The sequence below is a fragment of the Solanum dulcamara genome, chromosome 6 (genome assembly GCF_947179165.1).
Source record: "Solanum dulcamara chromosome 6, daSolDulc1.2, whole genome shotgun sequence".
Lineage (NCBI taxonomy): Eukaryota > Viridiplantae > Streptophyta > Magnoliopsida > Solanales > Solanaceae > Solanum > Solanum dulcamara.
The window spans coordinates 114290-138040 of record NC_077242.1 but is presented as its reverse complement, the minus strand read 5'-3'; the positions used below and the strand labels follow the sequence as shown (position 1 = coordinate 138040).

The window sequence follows — 23751 nt, the reverse complement described above, 5'->3', positions numbered from 1 at the left end:
TTAAAATTTAGTCTGAACATATCTTCTTATCTCATCAAATTTGGGGAATTATAATCCCTTGTTGCGCCAAATAAAGTTGAATATCTCAGAGTTTAGAACTCGTTTGAATTGACTTATAAGTTGTTTATAAGCTGTTTTTAGCCTTTTTAGTGTTTGCTGGCCAACTTAAAGTCATTTTATACTTAAAATAAACCAAAAAAATAATTAAGTTTGTTTGGCTTAACTTATCTAAAATAGCTTATAAGCTTATCTAACCCAACTTATATTTTTTTATCTTATAAGCTAAAAATAATTTATAAGCTGCTTAAAATAAATTAAACTAAATAGATACTTAATCCAAACGTATCTTTTTATCTTTAAATTTGGAAAATTATAATCCCAGATAATTTAGCTGCGAACCAAACCTCCACCACTTGTATATATAAAACAGAGTAACAATCATCCCTGAAGTGCAGTGTAAACCAAACAAATCACCCAAAAAAAGAAATAAAAATCCTTTCTTTGTCTCCCAATATTTTTTCAAAGCAAAAACAAAAAACCTGTGTGCAAAACTTCACCAGCAATGGCGTAAAGCAATATCAAGAAACCCCCTTGCGTGTCTGAAATCTTTACACAATTGGGGCCATACCCACAAGAAAACAAATAAAAATAAAAACCCTTAAGTACCCATTTACAGTCGAATAAGCGTTCAAAATTGATTTTTGTCTTGTGTGTGTGTGTATGAGGAATATAGAGAAAAGTAAAGCTGGGAAAGCACGGAGATTTATTGTTGGAAGGTTTATTCGATTGTATCCATGAAATCACGGCGGCGCTTGTGTTTACTAGGATGAGTGATTCTGCTTATCGTGTTGATACTACTTCCCGTCTTGCTCAATGGCGAATCGACAATTTGGCTTCTTGTACTTACCGCAAATCTGATCCTTTCAAGATCGGAAAATGGAATTGGTTAGTCTTTTTATACTATAATCATAGCTTTTTTGTATGAAATTGCACGCAATTTAGCTGTTATTGTGTTAAAAATCGAACCCTGTTTGTTTGCTTCTCATCTGATCAGGTTATTGAATCATCTTACGTCTCTGTTTTATAGCCCATATGACTAGCTGTTATTGTGTTAAAAATTGACAGTGTATTTGAATTTTGGGCAAATTTCTTGAAAGAAGGGAGAGAGTTCAGTGAATGTTCACTATGATAGTGTAATTGTATGGTAGTGACAAGTTTGAGTACTCAAGGAGTGTACGTTATGTTGATTGAAAATCTTTTTGTTTGATTGTGAAGGCACTTAGCTGTAGAGAAGAACAGGACATTGTCCATTAAATTATACCCAGAGATATCAAATTTCACAAGAGAGAATCCTCCAATTGCATCTTTTATAATTAGATTGGTATCGTCGTTGGGAGATCGCAAGACTTTGATTCACCCTGGTAAAATTGTCTTATACTCATCAATCTCTTACGTGTTTTTGTTGATATTCTTATGTAAAATTGTGTTTTTGTGATTAAAGATATCTTCTTTTTTGTTTGTTTTTGACATCTGCAGAAGTTATAGACAAGCAACTCAAGACTAGCGACGATTTTGTTTGGCCAATTGAAATCCCCTTAACCGGGAAGTTCATCATTGACGTTGAATTCCTTGATCTGAAGACTGCAGCACCAAATGTACTATTTCCTCATCTTTTCACTTATTACAATGTTAATCTATGTTCAGATATTCATATGGAGCATCTTTTCCTTAATACAGTAGTGTAAACAATTCTTTTGATACCCCGAAAATTAATTTTGGATGCATCATGGTTCATTATTTGCTGCCAAAGCTCTTATATTTGGATGCATTAGATTTCTTCCCAATCAAATCTAATAATGTCAGTGGTGGATCCAACCATGAGTTCGCGGGTTCCATAGAACCCAGTGTTTTGGTGTCTTAACACAATATATGTCCAAAATCAAGTATAGATAGAGTTAGATATACTTTTCAGAACTCATAATGTCTTGATTCTGGATTAGCCACTGCCTAACGTAATGTTCTGCTTCACGAGTAAGGATAAAGCTTGTTCAACGGATGAGATGTTTCTAGTGTTGCATTTTACGTGAAAACATATACGTGGAAGACTAACATAGTTTTCCTCATCCATGTTCATTTGTGTCTTATGAACTGGCAGAGTGGGGAGCTGTGCTCAATCTGGGCGGAAGGATTAACCGAGAAACAATCGAATGCAACTGCTCTGTCGTCTCTTGGCCGAATGTTATCTGAGAGCATTCACACGGATATCATAATCAATGCTTCTGATGGAAGCATTGGAGCGCATCGTGCAGTTCTTGCTGCAAGGTCACCTGTCTTTCGAAGCATGTTCTCCCATGACCTCAAAGAGAAAGAATTATCCGCCATAAACATCTCCGACATGTCAATAGAAGCTTGCCAATGTTTTTTGAATTACATTTATGGGAACATACAAAATGAAGAATTTTTAACCCATCGACTGGCTTTGCTCCGAGCAGCTGATAAGTACGACCTCTCAGATTTAAAGGAGGCGTGTCATGAAAGTCTAATGGAAGACATTGACGCCAAGAATGTTCTTGAGAGGCTCCAAACTGCTTCCCTTTATCAACTGCCGAAGCTGAAGACCTGTTGTATGAGGTATCTCGTGAGGTTTGGTAAAATATTCGATATAAGAGATGATTTCAATGCGTTTCTGCAATATGCAGACAGAGAAATCATCGGTGAAATCTTCCATGAAGTTCTTGCTGCTTGGAAAGGATTCTGATGTATATTTCAACCTAAGGGGAAAAATTCGATAGGGCAAAGTTCCTGCTGCTTGATTGATTCAGTATTGCTTACCAGATCAGTGTGTAAACATATGTTTACTGGGCAATATTCTTTGGTTTAAATGAATTTGGTTTGTGTATACTCAATCTTGTACATACATATGATATTTACTGAAACATATGTTACCATTGAGCTTATGGACGTCGATATCAATGTGGTATTCTTATGATTATCAATAGCATTGTTTGTTAAGAATTGAATTGTGGTGAGATAGATGAAATACCTGTATCCTTGATCAAAGGTTTCAAGTTCCTGAAAATGGAAAAACTCCTGTCAAGGAGCGGTTAATGAATTTCGGATATTGGATGATAACTTTCAATAGCGTCCATGCCTTTGGCTTTTGTTATGAATTTGATAACCCTATTTCCTTACTCATGATTGAGTTTGTTAGTATTTGGAAAATCGTAGTAGCTCAATTGGTTGACTACTTGAACTTTCATCAATTGACGAGAGTTCGATTTTCCACCTTGTAATCCTACCCTCAATTTTTATTTTTATTTTTATTTTTAAAAAAAGTTAGTTAGCATTTAAGAAATCATGGTGATTCATTACTTAAGAAAGGCTTGTTGAAGATGATGTAACAAACTAAGCAGTGTAACTTTGCCTAGACAGAGGGTAAAGAGTCAATGTCAAGGCATACCTCCCAATGAAGCAACCTTTTATATAATACAAAACATACATCAGATTCTTAATTTCTTTTGTGATATGTTAACTTTTCAGTAAAAGGTATACCTAAATATGTCTTCCTGACGTTCGAGTGTTCAATAGATACAATTTCTAATTTAGGTATCTAAAAAGGGGTTATCTATGTATTCGATCTTTTTCTTCATTTTAAAACAAGTTATGTGATATGAGGATATCTCTTTCCTAAAATTAAATGAATCAAGTGATATTATTAAGGAGTCAATTTACTTTAAGAGAGTAGGGGGATTCTCACCTCGAAAGAAGATTTTGAATGCTTTATAGGGGCTGACGAACATCAGGTGTTGACAGGTCAAGAAAGTTAGTGACGGTTGAAGCACCGGTGAATTGTTCTCTCCAATTTGATTTTAATGCAGAAAAATATCAATTTCAACCATTTTTGAACTCTCCTATGCTAGGGACTTTAACCAATAAATGGAAGGAAGACTTCATAAAGAATATGGAGGGAATATTACTAGAATATCTCTTTGACTTGGGCCCAATAATATAAGGGAAAGATGACAACAAATTATGGGCTTGGGCTTTATTTGGGCCTTAATGTGTAAATGGAATAGTCCCTCGTGTATTTCAAGAAATAATCAATTTGATCCTTAGCCATGTAAGTAAAGATATTCACTATTTTGCAATCAACCCTTTAGCAATGATCACAATGGTCCTTAATATATGGGTGTTGTCTTCTTATCGATGTTCAGGCATGGACGAAGTTAGAAGTCTGGATATTGGTTCGGCTGAATCCATTAGTTTTTGCTCGAACAGTGTCTTTGTATTAAAGAAATTAATAAAATATATACAAATATTAAATTTAAAAAACAGTTATTAACACTTGAAATCTCTTTCTAAAATTCATAACCCATAAAATTAAATTCCTTATTCCACCTCCGTGTTCAAGAGGTTACGGAATTTCCCCGGATCGAATGGGATGCAATTGAACCCTGTTCTTTACCTTTAGCTCCACCACTAGGTGAGCCACTCAATCGAATAGTCATGGTGTAGTTAAAAAAAAATGGGCCTCCTGGATTTTTTGTTGAGAAAAAATCGAATATATTTTCTCCTCTCTGTAGGTCCTGTAAAGTACACATTGAATTATTGGACTGCACATTTTGAGTTTATTGTACTTGTGTAACTTATCCCGACAATACTAGATTTTGTGTTGTTAATAACGTACATACAAATGTCCATAAACAACTACGTAAAATATCAGATATTGTCACTAGCGTAAAAAGTAAAAGATACTTAACAAATTGTTGAGATAAAGCGTTGGTGGATTAAATTATTTGATATTCATAGTAATTAATAGACATCAGAAAAAATACAACAACAAAAAATGGTTAAGAGTGCTTTGGAGGCTGGTATCTTTTTGACAAAAGAAATTGTTCTTTTATGACAGAAAAAGGTTTGTAAAAAACAAAGTGCAAACGTCGATTTAAATTCCTGAAAAGACCAAAGAAAAGTTGAGTCGAATAAATCCAGAAAAACGTGAGGCTGACTACATATGAGAATGAGATGGAAAAGTTACAAATTTTATTTCAATTTGAAATATAGCAAGTATAGACGATGAATCGGATATGAACATCATGAGAATGAGAATAGTGTAACTAAAAGAAAGCACATAGTATTTTTCAACAATGAATAACCCAACTAATTTCAACATCAAAAGTGAAAGCAAAGAGCAAAATTTACACAAAATTAACTACTACTTCATCGTATAAACGAATCAACAGATCTATAATGCTAAAATTCATAAGGAAAAAATAAGAATCTAATTACTCCTAATTGGAGGGCGAAGGAGCATGAGGAAAACCCAAAAAGGGCCTTGAAGAACAATGAGAAGCAGTAGCATTGAGACAATTATCGACGATATGAAAAGTATCCTTCAATTTATGAAATCCATTTTTGAAAACTCCAAATCCGAACAAAAAACCGATCGCCACCACAACTGCTATCAAACATACACACAGCATACACATTCTACCGCCGCAACACATTTTTTTTCTGGATCTGCAAAAACAAAATTATGGGTTTTTTCAATTGAATGGATTTGTGGGTTATATATAGTAAGAGCAGTTGATTTTTTGGAGAAGAAAAAGGAGTGTACGTTTGGGTTGGGTTGGTTCTTCTTCTTCTTCTGCTGGCTAGCGGTTACTCTACGCATCGTGTTTCTGCTTTTTAAAGTAACAAATCCTATCCAACCAAAACTATATTCTCTTTCCGTCTTAATTACAATTCTCGAGTTTATGTTTTACTTAAAAAAAATTTTTTTTTGAAACCTCAGAATAACTACAATCTCTACCCTTAAGCACTCTGTGTTGAGCGCACTGAGTAAATACTCTACTGTATAATAGCCTGCAAATCATACAGAGTATGTAAACACCGCACTAGACAAGCCGACAGACTCTACTCAAAAGGCATTTAAGGGGCCAAAAACCTTTTTTTTCTTGTCGTTTTTAGTGATTCTTACACGATGTAAATTTGAATTAATTGAGTTAATTGATAGCGTTTGTTATTTAAATTTTATTGATCTGATTAATTTAAAGTTATATAGCATAGAGGTCATTTAGATTGACTTATTTTAAGTTAAAATAATTTTTATAATATTTTGATAAATTTAGAAATATTTTAAACACCTATTTTAAAACAGAAAAATAATAATTTGAGAATACGTTCTGAGATTGGTCTTATTTTAAGTCATTCTAGATTAAAATAAAAAATATTTATACTTGATATTTACATCAAATTATATTTTTAATCCACTACTAAAAAACTCTCTAATAATATGTTTGAATTGTAACTTCTTGACCACTAAATTGTGTCTCTTGAATACACTAGACAATTTCTCATTTAGTGAAGGGTTATAGTTAATTATCGTCTCTTTAATTGATCGTAAAACATTTATTTGTTATTACATTAATAAATCTGTGGCGTTACGATATTAAATTTATGGTTACGTGAAGTGAATTCAAAAGAGCAATTATTAATCACCTTTATAACCTATTTTAAATATTGGGGACACTAAAAAGTGATGGTAACTTTTGCCTAAACTTTTTTCAATATGTTCCTGATATTGCACTATTAGCCCATTGTTTGTTTGATTGAAATGGACTGATGAACGATTATTGTAAAAAGGATTTATGGATTAGGAAGATTAGTTTATCTAAACCACAAACATAATGTGGAATTAGTCATCCTCTTCTTGCAAATTATTGACCTATTATTTGTACTTTGTAGAGTGCATATACCTACTTTTTTTTTCAAATTTCATAATATTGTCCACGAGTTTTGCATGTACAGGTTGAATTTTCAAACTCCAGGACATGTATTGATACGTGCATTAACTTCAAACACAAATAGAAGTCAGATAAAAATGATTGAACTTCAATCACACGAATTTGGTTAAAAAATAGCTGAACTCAAGCATATATAATTGAAGTTCAAGCGAAAATGATTGCATATATTTGAACTTCAGCCAATATGTCTGAAAATGTCCAAGATGAATACACATACCAAAAAAATTGAGTACAAGTTGAATGGTGACATAAAAATCAGATATCCGTTCAGATGTTTTCTACCAAAGCCCAGTTAGAGATGGACAGATAAAAGCCCGTGATAGTATAATTACTTGGGCCCAACAGATAAAGCCCATGACTGTATAGTTGATTGGGCCCATGAATTTTATGGAGTGAAGTGAACTGTTCAAGTTGTAGCTCGACCCAAGCCCAATGTTCATTTTTAATCATTAATCATCTAGTATTTGAAACATATAAATACAATCAATTTAGATTTGCACTGTGTGTGCTTATTTAAGAAGGAACACATTATTAAGATAATGTCCTTTTAAGTACTGTTATTTAACATTGTTTTAGACTTTTTCAATCATCAACTATTTTGTATTTGAAATCTATTAACTCAACTTATCTAGATTTTCACTGTATAGTGTTTGTTTACAAGGGAAGTGCTTCATATTATTTATATTCTTATTTTTAGTTTTAAGATTCGAATCTAAACTTTCTAACTAAAGATGGAGAAATTTCATCCCCGAATAATATTATTACCAAATTTTATCATCAATATTACAATGTAGAAAATGACATTTGAACCCCCCTAAAAAGCTAGACATTGACATCCCCTAATTTAAAATCCCACTAGCTTATTTTTTCTATAGTTTCTTTTTGTCTTCTCATGACAAGGATTTGTTCGAAGACTAATAAGCAAGTCATCAAATTACTATTTAACTTTTTTTTTATTTTTTGCGATATTTAAATATATTAGATAACTTTATTCATTTTTACTAAGGTTTGAATTAAAAAAGTTAAAATTTATCATCTTACTTCACTATTACTAAACCACCCCTTAAATATACTAATCGATGTCTTTAGATTTTAATAATTATTTACTTATCGAGTCAATCATAATCTTCTTTGTTTTATTTTATATAACCGGATTATATATGTATTTTAATATATTAATTTTTACTAGTATATTATATTTTAGTGATGATAAAAGATAATACTAAACTAATAGTTGAAGGACGATAACATCACACTAAAGTTAAAATATGAATAATTCATCTATTTAATTTCTTAATAGTTAAATAATAATAAAATACATAATTTCATAAGTAAATTTGTGACGAATTGTAAGAATCATTATATTTGAATACGAATTATACATTAATTTAAATTCTTTAAAATTAAACAACATAGGTAATCCCACAAGTAGAATTGTGAGAATCTTAAACTGAAAAGATTATTAAAAAAATTATCAATCATATTAGAATGTCAAAAACTAAAAAGGTTAATTCACAATCCTTATTGTTCACTCAAATTAAAGTCTTAAAAAAGTACTTAAGAAAAGTTGATAAAAGTACTAATCTCACCTCTCTCTGGCGGCTCTGCTCCCAAGTCTGAATCTTTCTCTCTTCAGTCGGATCTCAAAAGTATCCATAAACCGATCCATCTTCTTCTTCTTCTTCTTCTTCGACGATTCAATCCAAATCCCTAATTCTCTCTGCAAATCTGTAAGTACAGTGTTTCTGTAACTATCCATTTCCCCCCTTAAATAAGCACCTCTGAGTTGTCACTATCAGTTATGGCTTCTTCTCCTGGCAATCCGAACCAACCAGGTGGTACTGGTACTGGACCATTTGATATTCACAAATTCTTCAAACCCTCAAACCCTAATCCCCAAAACCCTACTTTAATTTCATCCCCTTTCCCACCTCCTAACGCTTCTTACCCACCACCCACCTCCGCCGGAGCCGGAGTTGGACCCGGCGGGGTTTACCCTTACCCACCTCAGACAACAACCCCTTTTCACCATCACCCTCAATTCAGTCAACACATGCCTCAATACACTACCACACATGATACCCAGTTAATGCATCAGCAGAGATCCATGTCTTTCCCCACCCCACCACTTCAACCACCACCACCTCCTACTAGTAGTCCTCACCAATTCCCTAACCCTAACCCTGGTGCTAGGCTTATGGCACTGTTGAGTGCTCCGCCGTCTACTTTGGAAGTTCCTATACAATCCACTATGCCGGTGCCTCCTATACAACCTTCCACTTCGGGGTCTGAGCTTTCGGATTTCTCCTCTGGACCGAATGTTGGCGTTTCTCATTCGGGTCCGGGACCATTGAGAATGCCGAGCAGTAAGTTACCTAAAGGGAGACATTTGAATGGTGATCATATTGTTTATGATATAGATGTTAGGTTTCCCAGTGAGGTGCAGCCACAGCTGGAGGTTACTCCCATTACTAAGTATGGTTCGGATCCTGGTCTTGTATTAGGCCGGCAAATTGCAGTTAACAAAACCTACATATGTTACGGATTGAAATTGGGGGCTATTCGGGTTCTCAACATTAATACTGCATTGAGATCATTGCTTAAAGGTCTTGCACAGGTTGGTTATTCGGTTTCTCAAAGCTTATTGCTTTTTCTGTTTAGCTGGATTTCTTAGCTAGTACATACCAGAATATCATTTTTTTATCTGCTTTGCAAACCTTATAGGAATAGTGTTACAACTAATGCTAGTTACCAATCATAACATGTGGTGATGGTGGTAATTGTGGGGAAGTTAGATTATAGTCTGCAATGTGTTCCTGACAAATTATTTTAATAAATTTTACGCCTATTGATACGAGGGTGCTTAATTATCAGTTTGGTGTTTTTTCTAACTTGCATTTCAACTGTGGAAAAACTTTAATTTGGTCGAAGGACACTGCTTTTATATGGAAGCTTTGATTACACATTTGCATTCTTAGCCAACATGTCAGTTGCGTTTGAGATGAGAATATGCTTTGTTTCAGAATTTTTCGGAGAATAAGCTTAATTAATATGCATTTAAAATCAACTTTGTCTCAAGGAAGCAAAAAAAAATATTCAGCTCAGTTGTCACTCTCTGCTTTCAGATATAATGCTGTTATCTGCACATATGTTTGTTGTTCTATGGCTTACCACTGGAAGACTTCTGTGTACTTTCAAGTTCAGAGTTTAAGCCGGTCCTGCTAATAATAGTTGTCCTTGACTTTTGATTGGACAAAGAATTCTTGTTCATGACTTCCTGGCATTTGTTTATTAGTATATCTCTTGAAGTAATTATTTTTTATTGAATTATTAATGTATAAATTGTTGATATTGAATCTTGTTTGGTTCAAAAAGGAATTATTGATTTTGTGAGAAGTAGAAAAAACTGAAAATTATAATCTACTTTGTCCGTACTGATAAAAATCCATATTCTTAGTCATTTGAAAATATTGTTTTAATTTCAGAGGGTCACAGACATGGCTTTCTTTGCAGAGGATGTTCATCTCTTGGCTAGGTAGTGCTCTGCTCTTATGTACTTTATTATACTTATGTAGGAAGTATTTTATGTTCCTAACTTGGTTTTGTCTCAGCGCGAGTGTTGATGGCCGGGTTTATATATGGAAAATTACTGAAGGACCAGATGAAGAAGAGAAGCCACAAATTACAGGAAATATTGTCATTGCTATTCATATTGTCGGTGAAGGGGAATCTGTTCACCCACGTGTTTGTTGGCATTGTCATAAACAAGTAGCTACTTATCTCTCTTTTTGGTTATCCTTTTCTTCTGTTGGCATTGTGCTTAACTTTTCTTATGTTCTCTTCAATAGGAAATTCTCGTGGTTGGAATTGGGAAACGCATTTTGAAAATTGATACCATTAAAGTGGGAAAAGGTGCAGTATTTTCAGCTGATGAACCTCTGAGGTGTCCTGTTGACAAGTTGGTTGATGGGGTACAACTTATTGGTACCCATGATGGAGAAGTGACTGATTTATCAATGTGCCAGTGGATGACCACTCGTTTGGTATCTGCATCAGTGGATGGCACGGTTCGTGAGAGTTTTGCTTTATTTAATAGTTTTAGTTGTTTGTGCAATGTCATTTTTCAGTTTTTCTTAAAGAAAGAACTGTTTGATGTAGGTGTCCTTGGCATAAGCTCTATTTAATGTTTCATATCACTCAACATGATTTTTGTTGTGAAAATGATAATCTAACCAAAATACTCCAACCACTACTTATTATTATTAGCTGAACTTTCAGAGTTGAGTTGTTTGTATTTGTTGAGTGGGAGTGTATGGATCATTTTTGGAAACTTAACTCCCAATGTTAAAGAGGTTGGTAAGAATAGAATGTGAAAATTTATCAGTTTCTGATTTATTTATTTTCAACGGTATTTGTATGGTTTCCTTGGGTTTTATGCATTCGTTATCTTTTACCTTTTGGACCCATTTAAGATTTTGAAATGAAACTACGATTAAGTCTAATCTTGATTGCAAGCTGATATATAGCATGGCTAGTTGGAAAAATTTGGTTCCTCTGTATTGACAGGTGCCTGTGGATTTTATCGTGTTTTTCAGATTAAGATATGGGAAGACCGGAAGCCACTTCCAATCGCAGTTCTCAGGCCTCATGATGGTCATCCTGTTAATTCTGTTACCTTCTTGGCTGCCCCACACCGCCCAGATCACATCATACTCATCACTGGGGTATGTGCTATACTGCATCTTGTGCTGGCCATTTTTGGTCAGAAGCAACTGTTTTCACTGACTAGTAGGTTTTGTTTCTTAGATAACCTCATATTCTCGGATTTCATTTACTTGCTGTCCAAGCCAATGCATTCAATCTGTTTCTAAATGCTAACCCATTTGAATGTCAATCACAGCTCTCTATTTTTTTCTCCATGAGTTTGCCTCTCGGTGTTTCTTGAGTTTGAGTTGACCTTTTAAAGTTTTTCAGGGTCCTCTTAATCGGGAAATAAAGATATGGGCATCAGCGAGTGAAGAAGGCTGGTTGCTTCCCAGTGATGCTGAGTCATGGCGCTGTACACATACATTGGAGCTGAAGAGTTCAGCTGAGGCTAATGTCGAAGAGGCATTTTTTAACCAAGTTGTAGCCTTGTCTCAAGCAGGTCTGCTCCTACTAGCTAATGCAAAAAAGAATGCTATATATGCTGTGCATCTAGAGTATGGCCCAAACCCAGAGGCTACCCGGATGGATTACATAGCAGGATTTACAGTCACCATACCAATTTTGAGTTTCACTGGGACGAGTGACCTATTGCCTCATGGTGAGCAGATTGTGCAGGTGTATTGTGTACAGACGCAGGCCATTCAGCAGTATGCCTTGGACTTGTCCCAGTGCTTACCACCTCCAACAGAGAGTGTGGCTTTTGAAAGGACAGAATCTGGTATTTCGCGCGATGCTGCCAGCATTGAAGGATTTGCTCCTGTTGATCCCCCAGGAAGTAAACAGCAGGAGTTCCCTTTATCTAGTTCAGCACCTAAATCATCAGTGCATGAAATTGGCTCTGAGAATTCACCAACAGCTAGATATTCTACAAGTACTGCACCTACTGAATTGACCACCTCTCAAGAATTTGCTTCCTCCCTTCTAGAAACTAAATCTTCTACTTTGCCCAGTGTAACTAGTAATAGTGATATTGCCCCCAGTGCATCACCTCCTCCTCCTTTGAGTCCTAAATTGTCTCGAAAACTATCTGGTTTTAGAGGTCCATCAAACAGCTTTGGGGCAGACACCTCTGATCATGACCAAGTTGGAAATCAAAAAGTTGAATATCCAGTTGATTTGCAAAAGGATGGCACACCCTCAAACTTGTCCGATGTTGCTTCCTTGGATGATGAACATAAAATGTCACGGGATGATGTTCCCTCTGGTATCAGTCATCCTGTAAAGTTCAAGCACCCAACTCATTTGGTGACTCCTTCAGAGATATTGATGACTAGATCATCCTCTGAGGTTAGCATTGTTAATGAGCAGAAAAGTGAGTCAGAAATGAATATTCAGGATGCTGTAACTAACAATGACACCCACAATGTAGAGATGGAGGTTAAAGCTGGCTGTGAAGCAAAATTCAGTCAAAAAAATGATATTGGCTCTCCAAACCTTCATTCTTTTGTGTCAGAAAATAAGGAGAAAGTTTTTTGCTCTCAAGTATCTGATCTTGGATTAGAAATGGTTCGAGAACGTCGCGCCTTATCTCCTGAGACCTATACTGTTGAGGAATCTAGGCAGTTTGATGGGGTTAGTGGAAGTGACGGACCATCTCAACCTTCAGTTACACCAGAGGGAGATCATGACTCTGCAAAGCACTTCTCTGAAAAGGATTTAGACTCAACGATGTCAGTCACTGTTCATCAACCACCAGCTCCCAGTGCAAAAGGGAAAAAGCAAAAGGGGAAGAATTCTCAAGTGTCTGGCCCATCTTCATCATCTCCTAGTGCTTTTAATCCAACAGATTCTCCAAATGAGGCTGTTGTCAGCTCAAGTTCTATGGAAACTGCTTTCTCACAAATTTTGTCCATGCGTGAGATGCTAAATCAGGTGCTTGCCTTTAGTCCTAAGAGCATATATATTTAGTGTAGTGCTCTTCTCATTTTATTATGCCTCTTTAATTGTACATATCTTTCTTCATTTTTTGTTTAATTTTAATTTTACCTGTGTTCGTACTTAGTTTTGACATATCATCACTGTTCATGCATTAGCATTTACGTTGTTCCATGTAATTATAATAGTTTCTTTCATCATTCTTATCATTCATTAATGGTGATCTTCGTTCTTTTCCTTGCTAAATATGCCACCTCTGGCTTCCTTTCTGCAATATTGCGTAGCCTGGCTGATTATCCTCCTGAAATCTGTTGGACAATTTTTTCGACTTCCATAATTTTGGTGGTTTTTTTATGTGTTCCATCTTCTGGAGCTACTTTTATCTGAATTTTCATTATGGAACTCTTCAACTGCTCAAGTGGTGGAAGCTGATTTTCTTTTATATGCTTCACTGTGTGGGAAGAGCGTTCATTACATCATTGAACTGTGTCTTGTACTGAAGATATGTTAAAAGTGATTATATTACTAATCCAAACAAACAAACAAACAAACAAAAAACTCACTGTAGTTATGTTCTTTGACTTCTTGTTCTTATATGTTGTCTCTTTCCTCTGTTTGCTGTTCCGTGTAGGTTCTGACTATGCAAAAAGAAACACAAAAGCAGATGGAAATGATGGTTGCTGTTCCAGTGACCAAAGAATGTAGAAGACTTGAAGCTGCCTTGGGACGGAGCATGGAAAAATCTGTTAAGGCTAATTCTGATGCTTTATGGGCTCGTTTACAAGAAGAGAGTGCAAAACAGGAGAAATCTCTCCGTGATCGTACACAACAAATAACCAATTTGATCTCTAGCTGCTTAAACAAGGACATGCCAGGTTTGATGGAAAAATTAATGAAGAAAGAATTAGCTGCTGTTGGACAAGCAGTAGCGCGCATTATTACCCCTACTATTGAGAAAACTATATCAGCTGCAATTTCAGAGGCATTCCAGGTGATTATTTAGAAAATCTGAACCTTTTCATGTCTGGATTTGCTTGTGTCGTGACTGAACACTATGGTGCAGAAAGGAGTTGGCGACAAGGCAGTGAACCAACTAGAGAAAGCAGTAAATTCCAAGCTTGAAGCTACTGTAGCTAGACAAATCCAAGCACAATTCCAAACCTCTGGCAGGCAAGCTCTTCAGGTGAGCTGAAAGTTTCTTTTTGAGCAATGCCACTATTGTGGGTACAATAACATTTTTCTTGCGATGTCATGCTCATGTTTTTTCTTAATGTATGGTTACAATGTTGGATTTCTAGTTAATCTTGTCATCTATCATATGGCACTAAGAGTGTAACTTCATGATCCTCTCAACTTGCTTCCCTTCCTGCTGCCTACCTCACTTCAGGTGGATACTGTACTCCTGAAATAAGTGTTGAATGTTTCTTATCTGATGGCATTGAAACTGTCATGCAGGAAACACTAAAATCTACTTTGGAAGTCTCAGTGATCCCTGCCTTCGAGATGTCGTGCAAGGCAATGTTTGAGCAAGTAGATTCAACATTTCAGAAAGGCATTGCTGACCACTCGGTTGCTGCACAACAGCAATTTGAGTCCGTGCATACGCCGTTGGCACTTGCTCTAAGAGTATGGACCTTTATATTTTGATTTATCCTTTTGTTTTCTTGCTAATCTTTTGTTGAACTGTTCCTTTTCTGCTCTTACTTTATCTAAACTACATCAATTAATCATGCCTTCAAAATGGAAAATTGGTTGACTAAGGTCTTGTCCTTTCACTTCCTGTGTTGAGTTACTTCTCATCATTAACTGTGTTTTGAATTCAGCAAGTTACCTTTTCTTCTTTGGATCTCTGTCACACCATCTTTAGAATTTGTTTGGTGTTCCAAGAAGTTCAAACCATACCCATCAAAAAGTTTGGGGTGCACTTTTTTAGTTGTTTAAATCCCTGTAGTGTATACTCTATAGTGAGTATTCTTGACTCAAATTAGTGCGTTTTTGTTCACTTTTATTTTTTATTACAACATATTAAATGGCCACTTGCTGATCTCTAAATATGCACACTCTGCTCTCCCAAAAAGATTGCCTTCCTTTCCACTTTGCTCTGTCCCAAAGTGGTTAAGGAAAGTGTTGATACAATTAATTTATCACAAAAGGCTGATTTGTGCCCCCTTTTCACAATCCTCATTTATCAATGCCACTTTTCACTGTTATATTCTCCAAAAACAAGCATTCAATATAATACACAGCTTGTTTCACTATCCTCATTTCTCAATACAACTTTTTCATTATTATATTTCCAAAAACACAACATTAAACTTGGTACACCTCATGTTTCGGAAAGAAGACAAATCATTTGTTCCTCTCATATTAATACTTGTGCGGAGTTGAACTTATCTTCTCAAAATGTGAAGGGGTGTGTGGTATCTTTGTTATGTGTACAGCTAATTTTTTTTCCCACAGAAAATTAATTCTGTCTTTGTTCATGTGGAAAGTTATCTTTCTTTCACTCTTGTTTCCTCCCTCTCTGCTTCCATACCTGGTGTATGTGTTGATGTGATTAGGCATAGACTCTGAGATAATTAAATTATGGATGAATTTCGGAAGTGACTTGGATCACATCCTCCTTGGAATTAGATACTCATTAGACTCAATTTTCAGGATTCCATCAATTCAGCATCGGCAATGACCCAGACATTGAGCGGAGAGCTTGCTGATAATCAGAGACAGTTGCTTGCTCTTGCAGTTTCTGGAGCAAATTCCCAATCAGCAAATCCACTGATTAGCCACATGAATAATGGATCATTGCTGCATGAAAAGGTTCTTCCTATACCTTAGTAGAGCAAAGTGTTAGCTGCTCATATTTTGTTATTAAGAATTTGCTACTTATACTTTTCTACCACCCTATTTTTTAGTTATTTTTTGTCTTGGCATCATCATGTTTTTATGTCTGCAATATAGATCGAGACACCTCCAGATCCAACCAAAGAGTTATCTAGACTTTTAGGGGAGCACAAGTATGAGGAAGCTTTCACTGCAGCATTACAAAGGAGTGATGTGTCAATTGTGTCATGGTTATGCTCTCAGGTATGCTGTTTACATTGACACTTATTTATTTATAGGATTATCAGGTAGTGGTCCTTTGCTGAGGAATATTGTTCTAATGGGAATAAAGAAGACCAATTGGATCCAGGAAAAGAGGCACTGTTAGGGTAGAGAGAAGGAAGTAATAGGCTTCTCAATGGATTTAATTTTTTTGTACAAAAATGAAAACTTAGTTCTGCCATTAAGTTTAGAGCGTATTGTTACCTTGTCCAATTAAAAATTCTTACCTTAAATCTGTGTTCATTGACATCTAATAATATTGGGACGATAGAGAAAAGAAAGTTTTTTTTTACCTCAGAACATATTGAAAGAAGTATTTCAAATTTCTGTTGTAATGAATTTGTATGTGCTTGCATTTAATTCTTGAAATATGTAATGGGGATTGGTAGGATGATTTTTTGTTGCATTGACAAAGTGACGATGACATTCTGTGGTTGTGTGTTTGATCTTTTCCTGGTGTCTTATGGCAGGTTGATTTGCCTGGGATTTTGTCCTCGAATCCTCTTCCTTTGAGCCAAGGAGTGCTCCTTTCACTTCTTCAGCAGTTGTCGTGTGATATTAGCGCAGAGACAGGCCAAAAACTCTCCTGGATGAGGGATGTGCTATCTGCCATAAATCCAACTGACCCAGTGATCATAGTGCATGTTCGACGCATCTTCGAGCAAGTATATCAGACATTACAACTTCGCAGAAGTGCTGCTAACGTGCCGCCTGCTGAAGTTTCGAGCATTCGGCTTATTTTGCATGTTATCAATTCGATGCTGATGACCGTTAAATGATGATATTTGAGTAAATGATCATGTTTGGTGAACATAAACAAATCCCAGAGGATTTTCATGGAAAAGCTTCAAATCATACCGGAGAATTCAAGTGTACACCGTACACCAACCTCCAATTATCTCTCTCCTTCTAGTTTACCTCTTTCTACATAAAATCTGTAATCATTTTGCCTGAATTTTAAATTTTAGAGACTTGGTAAAAGAAGCAAAAAAAACAAGGATTTTTCAACTTGTAGAGTTGGGTGTTTTTGGATGATGAATATTACACAAATTTTGTGCTTGTACATTGTTAATCTATTATACTCCAATTTCATTTCAATCTGCAAGAATAGCTCCTTTTTATTGTAAGATATTAACGAGATGTTTTGAACCTATCTATCTCTACAAATTATTATTTGATTGCAATTATTTTAAAAATCCATGGTGAAACAAGTATTTGTTCCTCAATGAAGAAATTTTCTTTTCACTTTTTTTCATTTTTGCCAATTGGCTCAATTACAAGCTGAGCAGAAAAGGGAACAAATGTAGTATGTACATTATCTAAATCTCCATCTAAATGCCACTTGACAAAAAAATACAGTGTATGCGGAGAAATGCAGGGCCCTAAAATCATCTCATATCACCAGCACTGATCCGTTTCCCATCTCCGGGTCGGGTAAATGCGAATTCCATCAACCGACCGGGCAAAACCTCGCCGGCGGGAGCCCACGCTTAACTTGAGATCGTATAGAGCTCTAGCTGAAGGATCAGAGAGAGTAACATAAGCATCGTGAATCTCAATGAAATTTCGTCCGTCGGAAGATTCCTCCAGTAGAGTAGCAGCGTCAGGATGGTACAGTTTCGCTAAATTTCGGTAAGCAGCTTTAATCTCTTTCGGTGATGCATCTCTTTTAACTCTTAACAACTCATATAAACTCACCGATCTTATCTCCATCACCGGAGGAGCCTCGGCAACGGCAGATGCACATGTCGTTGCCCTCCGAATAGTCTTTCCGGTGAAAAAACCACGACGGGTAGATCCGACCGCCGCCGCCGCGGAATAGGTTGATTTTTGAACGGAAAAGGGGAAGGAAGTTGGAGGAATTAGGGTTAGTGATTGAATCATTTCAATTTTTTAGGATGAAAGAGAGTGAGAAAGAGGGTTTTATATAAAACTAAAAAGTCTGAAAGAGGGAATCTTTAAACCGAGGACGGCGGGCATACCCACCGATTTTATTTAAGAAAATACAGTTGGAAAATGAAAGACTGTGTGCTGACGAGACACTCTTTTTTAATATAACCTTCTAGAAGATTGAGATTTTGTTTATTATTTTTTTGGTTTTTCATTTCCGTGTTCGATATCTGTATTGAAACTCAACTAATCTACATTCAGCGGAAGCACTTCCTTCCAAGAACTTTGATTAAAAGAGGAGCAATCTCATCCCAATATTCTTTGATGGTGAAGATTGAGAGTTGTATTAGTAAATGTAGAATTTCTATCGTATGCTGTTGAAGTGGTACTATAAATTATGGATTCTCTCCAATGCTTGGCGTACAAGGACAACTAGTGATGGTATTTACTATTTTCTATTATACTCTTTAATATTAGGGATGAATAGGCTACGTCTATGAAAAAAAGTATTGTGTCTTGCAAAAGAATGAATCAGATCATGATGCGTGGTTAAAACAGAGCTGAAATGGTACTTGTTATGGTCGAGAAGATTTGGAAGGATCATCCTTGATGATCGATCTGAACAAAGTTGGTACGTAATTGGGCAGCTTGTGAGGCCGGACTCTCCCCGGGGCAATCTACCCTACGACTGTGGCATTCGAGTCTTGCGCTAGCCTAACTGTGTCAAAATAACAAAATTCCATCAACTCAAACAAATTCGTTTTACAATTGAGTCAAAATTTTCTCTTAAAGTAATCGAATACTTTTACCAAGACTTCCAAATGACTAATTGAAATGTCAAAACTAAAATTTTTAATCATGTTAAGATAACATTTTTGGCCTCCAACCAATTTTGAATCATCTTTTAGTCATATCACTTAAACTTTTGAAAACCTTCAAGACTAAAATGTATTTTTGTTTTTTTGGGGGGTGGGGTTAGGGGGGCAATGCTTCTAGATTAAGAATTGGAGAAAAGTCACTATCGTTGTTCATTAATTGAAGTGTTGACGTCCACTTTTTTTTTTTTTTTCTAATCCAAAATTGGGTTTAAACTTTGAAGGTTGGGTATGTCTTCATGCACTATAAATAGCTTTGAATTATAATATCAATTCAAGCAGAAGATAAGGCTTCTAGAAACCTTTTCCTTAAACCATTTCTTAAACCACAAAATTAGTAAGTAATAATGAATGAATTATCTCATGTCTTTGTAATAGTTGTGCTTTACCACTACCGATAAATCTTTCCTTAATTTAGTAGAATCTGATCCATTAATTAAAATTTTGATTCATGATGCCTTATGTGAAATATAATAACCATCGTGTCTTCCACCAAACCAAATTCCGCACTAGTAAATATTACCTATATGAATTTATTTGTTAAATTTGCAATGATTTCTTAAAAAAATGATTGATCTTTCAAAATAATATCTCTAATTTATTTTAGAGCACAAATTTCAAAGATTTTTTTAAAACGAAAAAAGTAGTAAATATGTGACTATCATGATTCACCTTATTTTATTTTAAGAATTTTAAGAATAAGCCTTCCATGAAGAAGAGATAAAATTGTCAAATATGTATTTACTCAGATCCTCAAAAAAGACATATTTTTTTTTCCAAAAAAACAATCCCATTGGCTCCTCAAAGGGAGCATAAATGGGAAAAAAAAATAATACTATAAAGATAATATATACACTAATCTCCAACTAATAAAATGCCATATACAGTGTTTACGCGGCAATGTGGGTCCCTTAATCATCTGACATCACCAACACTGATCCGTTTCCCATCTTCGGGTCGGGTAAAACTCTGACCCATTCATATGAATTCCATCTCCGGAGCTCCCAAAACCTCGTCGGCGGGAGCTCAAGTTTAACTTGAGATCGTAGAGATCCCTAGAAACAGGATCTGATAACGTAGCATAAGCTTCGTGGATCTCAATGAAATGCCTTCCGTCGGAAGATTCCTCCGGCAGAGATGCAGCGACGTCGGGATGGTATAGCTTAGCTAAATTCCTGTAAGCTAATTTTATCTCTTTCGCTGACGCATTCTCTTTAACCCTTAGCACATCGTAGAGACTCGCCGGTGTTCTCCTCTCCAACACCGGCGGTGCCTCCGCAACGGCGGTGGCATATACCGATGCTCTCTGATTAGTCCTTCGGAGAAATGTGAGACATCGGTCGGATCTGAAACCGGCGGTGGAAGTAGAAGTGTTGTGAAGAGAAATAGGGAAGGAGATTCCGGCCGGTAGAGCTAGGGATTGAACCATCGGAAAATGATTTCTCAGTATAATATGAATATGCAGAAAGTGTAGTGAGATAAAGAAAGTTGTGAGTAATTTAAAAGAGAAGGTGAGAAAGATGTTTTTTTATATAAAAGAAAATAAAAGGTTGGAGAGGGAATCTTAAGCACCCACCGTTTGTTTCTATCCGTTTACAGTTGGAACTTAGAAGACTGTGTGCTGACTCTGCATTTTTTTTCCTTTCTAATAATCCATTGGTTAGCGTCGCAAATACGTTAAAGGTATCAAATGAACGAATTAATCAGACCTTAAACACCGATGAAAAAACAAACAAACAAATTCATTGGCAAGCGTAACATATTATAATCAGTAACGGAATCAAGATTTTTAATAAGAAAATTTAAAATTTAAAAAAGTAGATATTCGAATTAGCCGAAAGAAATTCGACATCTACTATTTATACATAAAAAAATATTTTAATCATATATAAATAGTATAATTTTTTGATAAAGAAAATTCAAATGAATTCCTGGATACATGCTGGATCCACCACTGACTATAACTTTAGCAACACTAGGAGGAAAGTGACAGGAGGTAGACCGTAGAACTTATCTCATGTTACTCAAATACTTGGCGTACAAGTCTCAAAGTTATAAGTGGAGTAGTATTTTGTATGCTACTCCTTAGTCCTTACTATCTAATTCTCTGAGTGATTTAACTTGTTATATGTAAGCTTTACCATTAAAAATAAATAATAAGTGTAACTAATCAAAAGTATAATTAATTAAAATCCATTATATATATATATATACATTAACTTGAAATCCAAATAGAAATTCAAAAACTTCAAATTTTAAATTCATTTTTAAGAATTTGAAACACTACAAAAATGGGGTCAGAAAGCTCATAGTTAAGGATGTTCCTTTTATGACGTGGCAATTCTTCTAGAAGCACTTCCCTTTCACTATACAAAATACACACAATTCGGAGAAATGTCACTATTCTTCATTGACTATTGCCGTCACCTTTAATTTTTTATACAAATCTTTGGTAGTTTGGACCCCATATCTACCGGATTTGATATCCTATATTTATATTGAGATATGATAATTTTAAATTTGCATGAAAGATGTATTACTTTAAAAGTAATTTTTTGGGGTTTTAAAGGTGTCAATGAGAAATGAAAAGTTATGACTTTTTTAAAAGGTTGTGATTTTTTTAAAGAGTTGTGATCGTTCCGAAAGATTGAGACTTTAGCAAAGGTTGTGACTTTCCCCCCTCCCAAAAAAAAAACGTTGTGATTTTTTTGAAAAGTTGTGACTTTTCTGAAAGATTGTGACTTTTGTAAAGGTTTGTGACTTTTTCGATAAGTCACAATAAGCACATGTTCACACTATCCTATGTTGTCTATAAATAGAGGATTTTCCTCTCCTTTTTAAACATTGAATTTCTCCCTCTTCTACATATATTTTTTTACAAACAAAGTTAAATCTTTGTGTGATTTTGTTGTTGGCTTTTGAATTCGCTGAAATTATTGAAGATTGAGGTACCGCTACCTTCTTTATAGTTTTTGATTTACTAACTTTAATATAGGAGGAATAACAAAAACATGGTTCTAACAAATGTGACTTTGTAAGCAGGGCTCAAACTCGAAGAAAGAATACTTATTTTTCTCTTTCGATATATCCATGAATACTATATCTTCTAGAAACATTTCCCATAACGATTACTAAATTCTAAATACAGTAAATAATTCATATAAAACCACCAAAATTGCAGTAATGAATTATATATTGTGTCAACAAACAGTTGTGCTCTTCCATTACTTCAAATCATTCTTTTATTTTTTCCCTTCAACTTAGTTGAAACTGACCATTTTTTTTATTGAATTAAATAATTTTATGCATCTTATTTCTCTATAATAATAAATACATTTTAAAATTTGCTGGTTTTTGATTGTTATAGTTGACATGTCTTGCTGAAATTAGTCTATTTATTATTCCTTTTTGGATGAAAATCATAAAATATGAGACATTTGATGACTCACATCATAACCTATATTATATTAAAAGTACGAAAGTCTTTAAAGTGTTGATTGAATTTTTTTTTCTTTATTAAAAGATCCTACTTTAAATAAAATTGTCTTTTCACCATATTTATTATTTCTTTCAATATTTAAAAGTTTAAAATCAATTAAAACTTTATTGCTTTAGACAAAATTTTCAATTATTATCTTCCTCAAATAATTATTATTCTAATATATTGGATATGATTATACTAATTTAGGATTTATATGATATATACACTAGGATTCATATTCTATGATGAAGTTATGAGCCCGTTTGGATTGGCTTTAAGTTGGTCAAAACCAACTTAAAGCCCATTTTCAGCTTTTGGACGTGTTTGCCTAATGCTAACTTTAAGTCAGAAAGTTCTTAAAGTCAGTCAAAAATGAAAAGTCAGGATTCCTAACTTTTTTTTTCTAAGTGCTTAAAGTCATTTTCTTTGACCATGGAAATTACTTTTATATCCCTTATATTTTAATTAAATTCCCAAACTACCCTTTTTATTCTTTTAACCCTAAAATTCACATAATTTTCCTTATTTAAGCACTTTTATCCAAATACTCAACTGCTTATTTATACTCAACTGCCATGTGACCAGGAGGTCACGGGTTCAAGCCTTGGAAACAGCCTCTGGCAGAAATGCAAGGTAAGGCTGCGTACAATAGACCCTTGTGGTCGGGCCCTTCCCCGGACCCTGCGCATAGCGGGAGCTTTAGTGCACCGGGCTGCCCTTTTTTTTTTATTATTATTTATAAAAATAACTTTCAATACTTTAAAGTTCTAAAAACACTTCATACATAAAAGTTACTTTTTTTAAGCCCATCCAAACGGGCTCTATGTACCATTAGGATTCACATTGTTCATATGTTATATATAAGACGTGTGTTTGATATAATAGTGTAAAATAAATAAATTGTACTACGTTATTTATAAGGTTAACAAGCAAAAAGGGAGGCGGACTACAACTTGTGTGTTGGCAAGATCCTCCTGCTTGATCTCTTCTCTATTGAAAGTGGCTAGGTTGATTT

General features: G+C 34.9%; 5 protein-coding genes across 5 annotated transcripts; 2 read left to right on the top strand and 3 right to left on the bottom strand.

Moving 5' to 3' along the window:
- The first annotated feature begins 437 nt into the window (after positions 1-437).
- Positions 438-3020, top strand: LOC129892443 (BTB/POZ domain-containing protein At1g55760). Its single transcript, XM_055968010.1, has 4 exons — positions 438-945; positions 1276-1421; positions 1537-1655; positions 2156-3020. Exons 1-4 carry the CDS (start codon positions 827-829, stop codon positions 2756-2758), a joined length of 987 nt encoding a protein of 328 aa, XP_055823985.1. The 5' UTR covers positions 438-826; the 3' UTR covers positions 2759-3020.
- A 2001-nt stretch (positions 3021-5021) lies between these two features.
- Positions 5022-5728, bottom strand: LOC129892359 (uncharacterized). Its single transcript, XM_055967933.1, has one exon. The coding sequence runs from the start codon at positions 5505-5507 to the stop codon at positions 5292-5294; it is 216 nt and encodes a 71-aa protein (XP_055823908.1). The 5' UTR covers positions 5508-5728; the 3' UTR covers positions 5022-5291.
- A 2638-nt stretch (positions 5729-8366) lies between these two features.
- On the top strand, positions 8367-17584 carry LOC129892576 (enhancer of mRNA-decapping protein 4-like). Its single transcript, XM_055968154.1, has 12 exons — positions 8367-9423; positions 10292-10341; positions 10418-10574; positions 10655-10873; positions 11402-11530; positions 11781-13385; positions 14020-14379; positions 14452-14571; positions 14844-15014; positions 16047-16205; positions 16347-16472; positions 16961-17584. Exons 1-12 carry the CDS (start codon positions 8608-8610, stop codon positions 17267-17269), a joined length of 4221 nt encoding a protein of 1406 aa, XP_055824129.1. The 5' UTR covers positions 8367-8607; the 3' UTR covers positions 17270-17584.
- Positions 17585-17693: 109 nt separating this feature from the next.
- On the bottom strand, positions 17694-18526 carry LOC129892577 (chaperone protein dnaJ 11, chloroplastic-like). Its single transcript, XM_055968155.1, has one exon. The coding sequence runs from the start codon at positions 18372-18374 to the stop codon at positions 17889-17891; it is 486 nt and encodes a 161-aa protein (XP_055824130.1). The 5' UTR covers positions 18375-18526; the 3' UTR covers positions 17694-17888.
- Positions 18527-19967: 1441 nt separating this feature from the next.
- Positions 19968-20856, bottom strand: LOC129892147 (chaperone protein dnaJ 11, chloroplastic-like). The gene has a single exon (XM_055967698.1). The coding sequence runs from the start codon at positions 20682-20684 to the stop codon at positions 20181-20183; it is 504 nt and encodes a 167-aa protein (XP_055823673.1). The 5' UTR covers positions 20685-20856; the 3' UTR covers positions 19968-20180.
- Between the last annotated feature and the right edge of the window lie 2895 nt (positions 20857-23751).